Source organism: Mustela lutreola, chromosome 18 (assembly GCF_030435805.1).
Source record: "Mustela lutreola isolate mMusLut2 chromosome 18, mMusLut2.pri, whole genome shotgun sequence".
NCBI classification, from domain to species: domain Eukaryota; kingdom Metazoa; phylum Chordata; class Mammalia; order Carnivora; family Mustelidae; genus Mustela; species Mustela lutreola.
In genome coordinates, this window is record NC_081307.1 from 23005853 (window position 1) to 23019932 (window position 14080).

Genomic DNA, 14080 nt, shown 5'->3' on the forward strand with positions numbered 1-14080 from the left:
ACTTCAAGCTTTTTTCTTTAAGATTTTATTTATTTATTTGACACAGAGAGATCACAAATAGGCAGAGAGGCAGGCAGAGAGAGAGGAGGAAGCAGGGTCCCCGCCAAGCAGAGAGCCCGATGTGGGGCCTGATCCCAGGACCCTGAGACCATGACCTGAGCCGAAGGCAGCGGCTTAACCCACTGAGCCACCCAGGCGCCCCAATTCAAGCTCTTTCTATTGCACTGATGAATCGTTATTTTTTAAATCAAGAGAATAACTTGAGCAGGTCTGTGTGTTAGAAATATAGTTATGACAACTGGTAATGGAGTGAAGAGGAGAGAAGCCAGGAGTGAGATGATGAGGAAAGTGGTAACAAGATGGAAATAAGTCATGGTCAGAAGAATGATCCAGTGGTCTTGCTGAAAGAGTTAGCTTGGGGTTTGTTAATGAAAAAGAGGAGGAACAAGTAATGATTCTTAGATTTCTAGCTTAGTTTACAGAGGGGGTGGATTATGACCTTTAAAGGGGAATTCTAAATAGGAAATTATTCAGAATTTTGATTACACGAAATGGGAATATATTGAGATAGCAAAGATAAAGCATGACATAATGTGGATTTCAAATAAAAAGTTACTATGAAAATGGTAATGTTTTCCATTTTATTTAGGAATGACTAAGAGGAATTATGCTAAGTTCTACAGGACAAAACAGTATCTTTGTACATAAATGAAAGTCTAAACCCAAAGACTATTATTGGAATATGATACAATAACTATTTTGTGCTGTTTTTTACAAATTTATTTTTGACTGTGATAAGCTTTGGTGTTAGATGTGCAGAAAAATGTCCTCCAGGTACTGTCACTAATTCTAGGATTTATATTTTTAGAGAAAAATAACAAATATGACTTCTCAAAATCCTATCTCAAAATGCCACCTAACACTTTTTTTCCCAATAAATGTATTTCAAAATACCATGGTGTTCTCTAGGGGGTAATATTGTTTTATCAGATGAACAAGATGAGTTCCATAAAATCTTTATGAAGAAAAAGACTTTTTAGAGCACTCACAGCAAGCATTCTTCCCTCACTTCTTTTTTTTTTTTTTTAAAAAGATTTTATTTATTTATTTGACAGAGAGAGATTACAAGTAGGCAGAGAGGCAGGCAGAGAGAGAGAGGAGAAAGCAGGCTCCCTGCCGAGCAGAGAGCCCGATGCGGGACTCGATCCCAGGACCCTGAGATCATGACCTGAGCCGAAGGCAGCGGCTTAACCCACTGAGCCACCCAGGCGCCCTCTTCCCTCACTTCTGTATCTACCTCCAGCTACCCCCTTTCTCCCCATACAGCTGAACTTCTAGGATTATTGCACATCCATAGGCCTCATCTCCTTACCTTACATTTATTCCTGGAGCCACTTGGCCTGATTTCCATAAGTGAAGTATCTGTTGCTAAGGTCAACAGAGCCCAACAGGTAAGGGTAAGGAAATTGTCTCACAGGAACTCTCTGCTGCATTAGCATACTTAGCCCATCCTTTCTGGAATGTTCTTTCTTTGATCTCTGTTAACACTATGGCTTCCTTTATCCTTCTGTGGTCATTTTTCTCAACCTCCTCTGTTTGCTTATTCTCTTCCATCCAGCCATTAGTTGCTGGATTTCTCAGGAGCTGCTCATAACCTCTCCTCTTGGACTCCACTCCTTCTAGAAAAGTTTACCGTATCTTTGATTTCAATTTCCAACTATAGGTCAGTGATTCCACCCCACACTTTATTTCAAATCTCTAGGCATGAGCTTTTCTCTTGACTGTAAGCACAAATAACCAGCCATTTCCCAACCTCTCAATGTAAATGTCTTAAATATACCTTAAACTAACCATGCTCAGATAATCACACTCTTAATCACTACCATCAAACAAGATCCTTTTCCAATGTTCCTTTAATATTTTTCATCCAAGTTCACAAGTCAGAAATTAAGTACCATTCTTAACATTTACCTTTTATTAAATCCCATATCCATTTCTTCACCAAAGATTGTTAATTATTACCTCCTAAGTATCTCTTACATCTCTATACTTCTATCTGTATTGTCAAACCCTAGTCTAAACCACCAACATCTCTCTCCTGGATTGTTTCAAATTTTGTAGTATACCAACTACAGTGTTGCCGTCTATAACAATAATAATAATAAACATACTGGATAGAGAGCTTTTAGCCCACACAGCTGTGAAGGAAGCATAGTCAAGTCTTAAATTAGTTTCCCAAGTACCTGTAAAAATGATGGTTATTCAAAAACACAACAGAAACATTTATCCACATTACACATTATCATTGGTAAACACCATCTCCTGTTTGGATACAGTAGGTGGCTTGGTCAAGCGGCAGAGAAAGGGTGAGTGACAAGCGCTTTTTTCATTCAGCCGCATCTGCACTCTATCTGACCTTTCAAAACCATCGTATCCGATCCGACTTTTCTCATTCAGTCTTTTCCAGATTATTCTGGGGTCGTCTGAAAGCCTGGGAAAACCCTCCTGATGTGTATCTCCAATACGGGTAAGAAAGTCTTTGGTATAAAGATGTTTGTCTATCTTCTCTTGGAGTAGAAGGGACTCTAGCAAAGTCTTCTTCTGTCGCAGAAAGGCAGATTGAGCCAGTTCTGCTCTTTTTCTGTTGCAGTGGGGACACCAAGAAGAAATGTGTTGCTTAGCTGTCACCACCTGTTTTGGTGTTGTCCTCATGTTTTTTAGGTAGATTCTGTTCAAAAGTTCATCAGGAACGGTACAGTTTAAGTCCTCTTTCTCTGAAACCTCTGCATCCAATCTAAGCTGTAGCCTTTTAGGTCTGCTGCCCTTTTTCTCCTTGGAGTTTGCTCTGTGATGGATCAGGTTGATTTTAATGTCACAAAAAGACCGCAGGGCATTCAGTTCTTCATCAGATTCCCGAGTGATTTCTGTTTGAAGTTTAGTGTCCCACTGGCGCTGTCCAGAGTTCGTTTCTTTGCCCTTGAGATGGTTGATCCATTTTTTAGTGAATTTCTTTTCATTATTTGGGCAGTCTGAAAGCTCAGATTGTCTGTCTCGATACTCCAAACGTGCAGTGGTCTTTCCACTCCCAGATGGGCTCCCAGAGGTATGGGACCAGGGCTGCTGTCCTCCGGAGGAGCTGAAAGAACTGGAACTCTGGACCTCATCAGTAAAGGTCCCATCAGAAAGGTCTCCCATAGCCCTGATGTCCGTTTGGGCCAGTTCCCCTTGCTCTCCTCAATTCCCGGGCTTCTAGGCGAATGGCTATCACTTTGCATCATACTGGGCTCCTCATCTGCTCTGCCCTGATTAAGACGGGCGCAGGAACTGGTCACAAGGGAGTCCACAGGGGTCGGTCTCAGAGCAGGCAGCTCTGCAAGGATCCGCTTCCGGGCTACGGCTTCCCGGCTGCCTTGGCAACGAGGCCGGGCATGCGCAGTGGGTGCCAGCGCTGAGCTCCTCCTCTTTCCCCGCCTTCTCCAGTGTAGCCTGCGGGATCCCAGAACCGAGCTCGCTGGGTTTGCAAAGCGCAGGCTCTGCAGTCTCTGTTGCAGCTCCTCCTTAAACTGCATTCCTTCTGGGGTCTCACGAGCGTATGTGTGTTAGGCCAATGAGCACAGGCGACCTCTAATTCGAGAATGTATGTCCCGCCCCACCCCCTTCCCCCCCAGAAAAAGCTGGTCAAAAAGCGCAGCAAAAACCCATCTGCGGATCATAGAACCAGCTCACCTATTCGTAGACCATGTCGTAGAGTAAATAGTAAATACGACTGAAACCATCCCACAAGACTCCTGCCCGCACATCTTGCACAACTTTCTGTGCTCCCAGATTGGGATGACATTCTGTGCTCGGATTTTCCCAAACAACGGGTTTTTAGGTCTTTGGTTCAGGCAGTTTCCCCTCACACTAGCACACCTTCTCTTTGTATGATTTATTACTGTTCCTCCTTCAAGTCCCATTTTCTCAGGGATGATTTCATACCCATCCTGCCCCCAAACTCTTTAGAGCCTTTCTTTCATGGTTTGCTGCTATATTATGGTAACCCACCCCCACCCCCATTACCCAACTAGATTAAAAGTTTCATGATGGCAGAAACTAAGCCTGTGTTGCCCAGCACTCACCAGGTACCTGACACATTAGAAGGCATTGGATAAATCTGTTAAGTAAATGCACTGAATGACTGTGAAAACAAATGAATATAACCTCACACAGACCCAGTGTACTACCAGCTCAAGGAACTCCAGTGTTAATCTTTCTGATCCACAATCCACCCCCGGGTGGGAAATTTTACTCTTTTCCCCATGACTTATCCCTTTAAAAGAGCCTTTTAAAAAACATGGTAGAATTTTATTAATAACTGTTCTTGTGAATTATAATACGTTGTTTCTGAAAATGGACTTTTTCTAGGTCTTAGTAAGTATCTGAGATTATTTTAAGAGAATGAATGGGCTCCTTGGTCAGCTCCCTTGCCACATGTTGTTCAAGACTAGCCAGATATATTTAATGTTATTCTAAAAAATGTTCATCTTTTCATGAACAAAGGGTCAAAAGGCTGAAATGTTCAAAAAGCATCTCTCAAGTATGAACCAGCTTCACATAGATGATAAAGAGATTGCAACTTTGTGTATTCAACCCAGGTAATAGTTTATCATATAATATTAGTCTTTCAAAGGAGGTAGCAGATAATTTATGGGTAGCTCCAAGTGATTTCCCCATCTCAAGGGCTCAAGATTTTCATTAAGACTTTCCTTATTATCTGAATATTTATATGTAATTCATTATAACCCATATTTTTCCTAAAAATATTGATCAAAGGAGCTATACTTTGTAATAAAGTATATTCATATCTTCCAATAAGCTATTTTTTTTAAAGATTTTATTTATTTATTTGAGAGAGAGACAGTGAGAGAGAACATGAGCGAGGAGAAGGTCAGAGGGAGAAGCAGACTCCCCATGGAGCTGGGAGCCTGATGTGGGACTCGATCCCGGGACTCCAGGATCATGACCTGAGCCGAAGGCAGTCGTCCAACCAACTGAGCCACCCAGGCGCCCCAATAAGCTATTTTTAATACCGTATCTAGAAGCAGATACATTTGGGTAGAATAATCTGTTATTAACCATTTTTTTAATAATAATAAGTCATGATCTCGGGGTCCTGGGATCGAGTCCCGCATCGGGCTCTCTGCTCAGCAGGGAGCCTGCTTCCTCCTCTCTCTCTCTGCCTGCCTCTCTGCCTACTTGTGATCTCTCTCTGTCAAATAAATAAATAAAATACTAAAAAAAAAAAATAAGCATAACCCAGTAAATTGTTTAATACTCTTTTTTTTAAAGATTTTATTTATTTATTTGACACAGAGAAAGAGAGATCATAAGTAGGCAGAGAGGCAGGCAGAGAGAGGGGGCAGGCTCCCTGCTGAGCAGAGAGCCCAATGCAGGGCTCAATCCCAGGAGACTGAGATCATGATCTGAGCTGAAGGCAGAGGTTTAACCCACTGAGCCACCCAGGCACCCCTGTTTAATACTCTTAACATGGGTGTTTTCCAAGGTACAGTCAGTCACATTCCTTCCAGGGTCCTGACAAAATCCAAGGTTAGGGGAACTGGTGAAAACCTCTCCTGGCTCTCTTGCCCAGGCTTTGGACACCCATGGGTACTTGGGCTCCTTCCTGTAGATTGGCTCTTTTTCTTTGAAAAGCACGCCTGTGAAGTGCCAGAGAGAATGTGCTTTGACATCCACAGTGTAGCACACCATCACTAAGATGACTTCCTCTGGTACCCTTTTCCTCCAGAAACCTTAGGCACCTCTTAGGGACTGATGGGAATGTTGGGATCCTTTATGGAGGGAACTGTGGCCTAAGATGGCCTGGAGTGGGGGTGGTGGAGAAATGGGAAGTAAAGAGATGAATCAGGTGTTCCTGGCCTAACCATGTGATGGCACAACTTTGGTTGCCTTACAAACACCGCTCCTTCCAAGTTCTTCATGGGGAGCAGGGCAAAGCTCTTCTTCCAGCTTTTCCTCAACAATTAAATGTGCTTTACAGCTATGGGGCTTAACCCCAGAGAGCAAAGGTCAAAATAAGTTAGTCTTCCTGTCTGATTCCCTTTCTCTCACACTGTTTCTTCCCGTCTGGCAAGCCCTTCTCCCCTCAGCTGTCATAGCTCCTTCCTTCCCAGGTGGCATTTAGCCTGTACCCCTTCCTGGTGCCATTGTGGAATTCACTGTACCAGGAGGGAATCTAGTGTATGACTAAAGGAAATTAAGCTGACAAATCTTTCAACGATATTCTACCCTTCACATAAACTTCACAGCACTGTACTTGGTTCTGTGGATCAAACAAAATGAATTTCTTCTCCTAAGGGTCTAAGATGAATGTGTCAGAAATCTCATGGTGAGAAATGATGTTTGCAGAATAAAGAATCTTACATCACTCGTGTTAAAAAAATTATTTCAACTTATAGGAAGTACTGGTTCTTCATTTATTTAAAATGTTTTTTTCCCTCACAAATATCTCAATTTTTCCATTCCTTTTTCCTGTGTGTCTTCTATAAATTTCCTAAGATTGATTTCCTTATGCAGAGTTGCCCTTTGCTTTAACAATTATTGCTTTTCAAAGGTAATATGTTTATTGTACTGTAAGAGATAAGGATAAGCCACCAATATTTATTTTAGTATATGTGCTGCTGAAGCGAACACTCAATGTTGATTTTATTTTATTTATTTTATTTTAATTTATTTGTCAGAGACAGAGGGAGAGAGAGTGAGCGAGCACAGGCAGACAGAGAGGCAGGCAGAGGCAGAGGGAGAAGCAGGCTCCCTGCCAAGCAAGGAGCCCGATGTGGGACTCGATCCCAGGACCCTGGGATCATGACCTGAGCCGAAGGCAGCTGCTTAACCAACTGAGCCACCCAGGCGTCCCTCAATGTTGATTTTAAATAAGTAATCTGAATTCTGATCTCTCACAGATTATACTACAAGCACTTATAAAATATTTTCTATTTTTCCTTGAATAATTTTTTGTTAGTAAAATCTAGATTTTATTGTTTTATAAACTATTTTCTTCAATTAGCAATAATATGGCTTTTCCATTAAATTTGTAAAAATTCTTTTTCAACATAATTTCAACATATTTGATTTATTTAATAATTAAATTATCTAGGCACAAAGTATTTCCAGGTTATTTTGCTCCTAAAAATTATCAGGATAAATGTTTACCTAGTAAATCTTTATATACATTCATAGCTCTAAATTTATGATAAATTCCTGAAATTGTAATTCCTGAATTGTAATTGTATGTGCAGTTTGAAATATAATATTTATGATAATTGTCACATCTAAAACATAATTCCTAATGAACTTTATAACCAACCTGTCTTGCTTCAGGATAAAAGTTAAAAAAAAATGCACACACACACACACACACACACACATATTCTTTTATTAGAATACACTAAGTTTATAAACATTGAGGATTTTTTTAATTGGGTCTTCCTAACCAGAAATTTGGCATGTCTTTACAAGTATTCAAGTGTACTTTGGTATCTTTCAGGTAGTTTCTTCATTTAGGTTCTTTATGGATTTTATTTTGTTTTATATACTTTTATGCTAGTGACCCTAGGAAGTTACTTCTTCCACTATATCTTGCAACTGATTATTATTTATACACTGGAATGCCATCTATACCTCTATTTTTGTTTTATAGCTTGCTAGTTTAGTGTTTATTGTTTAGAGTCGCTGCATCTTTGTCTTGGATTTGTAAAACATATATAAAACTTTTGATAGTTTAGAAGTGATTTTGATCTTGGAAAACAAAAGTCAGAATGATCTTTGTGACATAGAATTATTCTATAAAATGCTACTATAGCAAAGCTCTGATAGATAAAATATTGAAGAAATTCATCAATTATTTTTTTTTATTTGTGTGGTATACTAATTTGCTGGGGTTGCTATAATAAAATACCACAAACTAAGAGGCTTAAACAGCAGAAATTGCCTCACAGTCTATAGAAACTAGAAATGTGAAATCAGAGCATTGCCAGGGTTGGGTCCTTCTGAGGGCTATAAGGGAAGGGTCTGTTGCAGGTCTCTCTCCTTGACTAGTAGATGGCTGTCTTCAGGTCATATGGTGTTCTGCCCATCTGCATGTCTGTGTGTCCAAATTTCACCTCTTATGAAGATACCAGCCATACTGGTGTCTAATATTGGCGGCCCACACTAATGACCTCATTTTAACTTGCTTACCTCTGTAAAGACTAGATCTCTAAAGGGATACACATTCTGAGGTAGTGGAGGTGAAGACTTCAACAGAAGAATTTGGTGGGAATGCAAGTGAATGCATAGTATGTGGGTTTTTTTTTTAAGATTATTTATTTATTTATTTGACAGGGAGAGATCAAAAGTAGATGGAGAGGCAGGCAGAGAGAGAGAGAGAGAAGCAGGCTCCCCGCTGAGCAGAGAGCCCAATGTGGGACTTGATCCCAGGACCCTGAGATCATGACCTGAGCCGAAGGCAGCGGCTTAACCCACTGAACCACCCAGGTGCCCCAGAAAAATTTAAATTTTTAATTTTGAGCAGATCTTTTAAAATATTTTGACTGGGGGAAAAAATGGGGCACCTGGGTGACTCAGTCATTTAAGCCAGCACCTTCAGCTCAGGTCAAGATCTTGGGGTCCTGGGATGGAGCTTCTTCCGGCTCCCTGCCCAGCAGACAGCCTGCTTCTCTCTCTTCCTCTCCCTCTCCCTCACCTCCCACCCGCCCACACACACATTTGTGCACACATTCTCTCTCTCTCTCTCTCATAAATAAATAAAATCTTTTTTAAAAAGAAAAAAAAATATTTGGATTGGTGTATTTCAGGGTTTTTAATGTTTTTAAGCCTTGATTTCCCACTGCTTCATTTGAGTAGCTGGTGAAATTCAAACACGTATTGGGCAAAAATTACTGTTATTTTAGAAATAAATATCTTCAATATATTTAAGTGCACCAATAGTGATATTCTTCACAACAAATAATGTTAAATATGAATTTGAATTGTATGATCTCTTTTGCTATTTTCTGGAAAATTCTATGGTAACAATATAATATATAGGTTTTCTAGCCTTATTTGCTTCCCCTTCACTCTACTTCATATTAAGAACCATTCTTGGCATCTTTATGCAATTTTAGGAAGTTGGGTCCTTAGGCCTTTGGATAGTACTATTTAATACTGACATTGGCATCTAAGAAATTAATATAAATCAGAACTTAATTAATTATAATACATTTCTCTTCAAAACACAGAGGATATATGAAATGAATACAGAAATGTCATTAATTTAAGTTTGATTTATGTAGTTTTGTGTTTTTTTTAGGGCCAGAGGTCTCTGACTCTGGATGATGGAGAAAAAGATTGGAATTCACAGTGGTTTTCCTGAAAACTACTACACAGAATGATTTTTCCTCTCCATATCTTTGCAAAGCATTTTACTGTAATTTTCCTACTTACAAAGTGAGCTTTCACTGTAAAATGAATATTCATATGATTGCATAGGGTTGAATGACATAGAAATTGCAAATAATTTCACTTGAGGCCCATATTTCCTTAGAACTATTTTATTGAAGTGTTCAAAGCAATCATAAAAATCTCACTATGCTCTGGAAAGACATCTAATGAAATAAATTGAGCTCACAGACTCAACTTATTTTATCTCCTTATTTTAGATAGGCATTTTCCAAAAACAAACTCTATCACTGAAGAATGTAAGACTGTTTCTTTAGAGCCTTCCATGCTTAACTTGAAAGCTGTCAACCCAGGAGGCTGAAACAGAGCAAGATTATGAAACCTGAGTGAATAGTTCATTCTTTGCACCCATGCCCTTGCTGCGTGCTGCCCCGTGGTACAGGCCCGAGAGGTATGCACTATGATAGCTAATGAAGCACTTCCTTTATGTCTCACTGACCAGAACTCTTATTTGAAGCCTGTATATTATGCCACTGAAATCTCACAATATCAGCCTTTGTTCTGGCTAGCAGAGACTGCTTCTAGTCCTTTCTGTGGCTACATTTCATGCATCAAACTTGTTAGACCCTTTGCTAATACATGTGGCTCTAGGCCATTAAGCTAATTCTTGTAACGTTGTAGAGTTTGTTTTGTTTTGTTTTTGCCTGCCCCCCCCTTTTAAAAAGATTTTATTTATTTATTTGACACAGAGAAAGAGAGAGACAGTGAAAGAGGGAATACAAGCAGGGGGTGAGGGAGAGGGAGAAGCAGGCTTCCATGGAACAGGGAGCCTGATGTGGGGCTCGAAACGAGGATATTTGGATCATAACCTGAGCTGAGGGCAGACCTTTAAACGATTGAGTCGCCCAGGCACCCCATTGCCTGCCCCTTTTTATTACTGTATCCCCCAAAGCCAAGAACTATAATTTGAAATCATGTGGAGATATAATCTTGGGGGTGAAAGCCATTGAAGAGAATGGTATCAAATGGATCAACACTAATTAGACTATTCAAGAGGCACCTGGGTGGTTCAGTGGGTTAAGGCTCTGCCTTCGGCTCAGGTCATGATCTCAGGGTCCTGGGATCGAGTCCCGCATCGGGCTCTCTGCTCAGCCAGGAGCCTGCTTCCCGCTGTTTCTCTCTACCTGCCTCTCTGCCTACTTGTGATGTCTGTCTGTCAAGTAAGTAAATAAAATCTTAAAAAATAAAGTGATCCCCTTACTATATTTTAACATATCCTCATGCTGTGTTATCTGATTGGGCATCTTTCTTCCCTCAACTTCTATTATATGGAGAGGCTCCAACACAAGCTTTGATAAAGTGACCTAAGGGACAATTAAGAGTGATTTCCACAGGCGTCTATAAAATATGGGCTTCAGTTAACCTAAATACAAACAGGAAACGTTAAAAGATTGCTTAAACTTACAAATTTTAAGAAGAAAAGTTAGGAATCCCCTCCCCAAACTCAAGTTTTATCAGCTCCTTCATTTTTGTTTCTTATAATGTAATAGGGGTAGCAACCCTCATTTCTTCAGTGCTATTGACGATTAAATAAGGTAATACAGACTAGAGCGTATTACCCAGTATGGGGTAGTTGCGGTCACCATCCTTGGAATTCCAGGGTAGATTTAGTAGGAAACCTGAAGACTGAGATCCTTCTAATGGGCTCCTACATGATAAGTAAACTAATTTTTAACAAGCATTCTACTTTTCTAATTCTGATTTTTTGCCTTTGTATTCTACCCAGTAAGACTCATCCAAAGCACTAGTACAAATTAAATGTGTAAAAACATTTGAACAGAAAATAACTACAAGCACACAAGTCATTTCCTCAATGAAGAAAAAAAGCAGAAGTGATTAAAACAAAATAATTCTTGGGGTGCCTGGGTAATTGAATCGTTTGGGCATCCAACTCTTGATTTTGGCTCAGGTCGTGATCTCAGGGTTGTGAGATCAAGTCCTGCATCAGGCTCTGCCCTGGGCACAGACCCTGTTTTAGATTCTTTCTTTCCCTCTCCCTCTGCCCTCCACCCTAAAAAAAAAAAAAGGAAATACAGGAACTCCTTGAGCTCTACCGTCTTAACATTTCTATCATCTTTATATCTTTTTCTGGTTGTCTGATCTCCCAGTTTTAGTGAGATGATCGGACTTTTCAGGTCAATAGAACATAAACGTCAGAAAAGTTAATCTCACAATGCCGGCCACTATTCTAGCTAGTAGAGGCTGAATTCTTTCTTTTACTAAATAAAATGCATGTACCGAATTTGTTAAACTCTTTATTTTTTTTATTTATTTTTTAAAAGATTTTATTTATTTATTTGACAGAGAGAAATTACAAGTACACTGAGAGGCAGGCAGAGAGAGAAGGAAGCAGGCTCCCTGCTGAGCAGAGAGCCTGATGCAGGACTCGATCCCAGGACCCTGAGATCATGACCTGAGCCGAAGGCAGCGGCTTAACCCACTGAGCCACTCAGGCGCCCCTGTTAAACTCTTTAAATGCAAACATATTTCCCTGCAGAGAATTTATTTTGCTTTCCTCCTCACTTCATATTTTTATTTTTAAATTTTTTCTCTTCATATTTTTGGATTAAAAATGTTTTCTATCAAATTTTTCCAATCTTTCACTAAGGAAAGTACTTTTAGTGCATAAGGCTATCATTTGAATTAGCTTCAGATTTTGATTTCATGTTAGGACATATTATAATGTATTCATATGTTATAACCATAATAATAATAGCATGAGATGCAGTTGTGTCAGACCTATAGTTTTTCCAATAATTGCTAAATCACCTCTCCCCAACACTTATTAAACTACTTTTTAAAACATACCGGAAAAACTATTGAATTCTGATAAAAAAAAATTCTGAAATAACATCCTTCTCCCTGTTCCTCACCTAATATTTGTATTGCTTAGAAATATGTTAAAGATTAAAATCAATTTTGGAGTGACAGTTGTTTGGGGTGGGAGTTGGAAATTGCAATTATGGTTTCTGCCAACTTCTTAAAAATTATATGTAGATCTTCATTCCTAAGTATTTCACTATCTCATAGGAAAGATATCTAGGTGTCTATATAATACATGACAAGTATTTCTGAACAGAATGATTAACCAAGGTAAAGACCCTGTCATGGTATTTTGTCAATAATTTTGGCAATTTATGTTTGAGTTTTAAATTCTCTTGATTGGATGCTTCTTTAAGTGAGTGCTACTTTTTCCATCTCTTTGGCATGTCTACCCCACTCTACCTTCCAGCATCAAACTATCTCACAGTCAGCTCTCCCATGGCCCAGGGACCTAGCAACATTATATTCTAAGGCATGTGGAACAAATGGATTGCCAAGCAACAGCCTTCCACTTATGTAATATTCTATTTCCCATAAAAAGACAGCAGATCTTTTTTAAAAAAAAATCAAGTAACTTGGTTCCCTTTGCTTTTTCCTATGGTTACTAAGTATTTGGAAATACTTATGCCATCAAAAGTCTAGAATTACTAGATATTAAAGTAATTAGACAATAACAGAAATTGGGTAATAGAAGTATGGTCAAGAAATGGTGGTTATGAGGTTAGAGACTCATGAAACACAGAAAAGAAACCTGCACATGAGCCAAAGAGTCTGAATCCTTGGGATCATCCATGAGTCCTTCCTCTCCCCCGTCCCCCCCAGTCACAAAATCCTGTCATGAAACAACCCCCCACACACACACCCAGGCTGCTTCTCCTCAGTCGTACCCCCGACACTGACATCCTTTGCTGGATCCAGAGCACCTGTGTTCAAGTGGGCCTCACAACCTCTAAACTCTTCCCACACCCTTCACTTCCTTTCTCCCTTCCTTGCACTCCAGTGCCTCTCCAAACAATTGCCCACATTGCAACTAGGGGAGAGCACAGTTCCCCTGCGTCATGTTTCTTATTGCTTCTCATGGTTTTGCCTGGTCTGGAACCATAGCTGACATAGATTGGCTCTTTCAGATTGAAAACAAACAAACAAAACCAGTGAAACAGGATAATAGTTACTAAAGTCTTTATGTAAAAATACTTGAGGAAGAAAAAAAAAAAAAATACTTGAGGAAGAAGGAGAAAGGAAATTGCTTAAGCAGCTGAAAATTCCCCTGAGAAGGAGCCTAACACTCAGTGTTCAACAGCGGCTTTCCCCTGCCTCCTACCCATTCCCCTCATTGATTACTACTCCTCCTTCAGGTCTCAGCTTATCCATCATCTGAGACAAACCTCTCCCTTAGACCTCTTCTGCGCCTGCTTTCAGGAGACAGAATATGCACACAACAATGATCACGTTATAAATAAGTCCACATGGTGTCTTAAGTTGTTCACGGTAAGTCACAACTGATAGACTGTAAGCCCTACAAGGATTGCAAAAGTCTGTCTTCTTCACCATTAAGTTATAGGTCTTGTGCCTATCAGACCATCAGCACATTTTGAAGATAATAAATGAATTGAATGATCAAATCATTGATTTGCTGGTCTGCCAAGATGGCAGCCTCTCTGATGGTTTCCTCCTCAGAAGTAGGCCTAGGTTTTCCCTGCTTTTGCATCGCATGGAACATTGGGTCAGGGACTTGAAATAATTGGCCAGCTGGGCCTCATTC

At 39.8% G+C, this 14080-nt stretch overlaps 1 protein-coding gene across 1 annotated transcript; it reads right to left on the minus strand.

The window, feature by feature from the left end:
- Positions 1-1895: 1895 nt before the first annotated feature.
- Positions 1896-3569, minus strand: C18H8orf48 (chromosome 18 C8orf48 homolog). The gene is made up of 2 exons (XM_059156377.1): positions 3281-3569; positions 1896-3230 (listed from the first exon to the last, which is right to left on the minus strand). Exons 1-2 carry the CDS (start codon positions 3567-3569, stop codon positions 2293-2295), a joined length of 1227 nt encoding a protein of 408 aa, XP_059012360.1. The 3' UTR covers positions 1896-2292.
- Positions 3570-14080: the final 10511 nt, after the last annotated feature.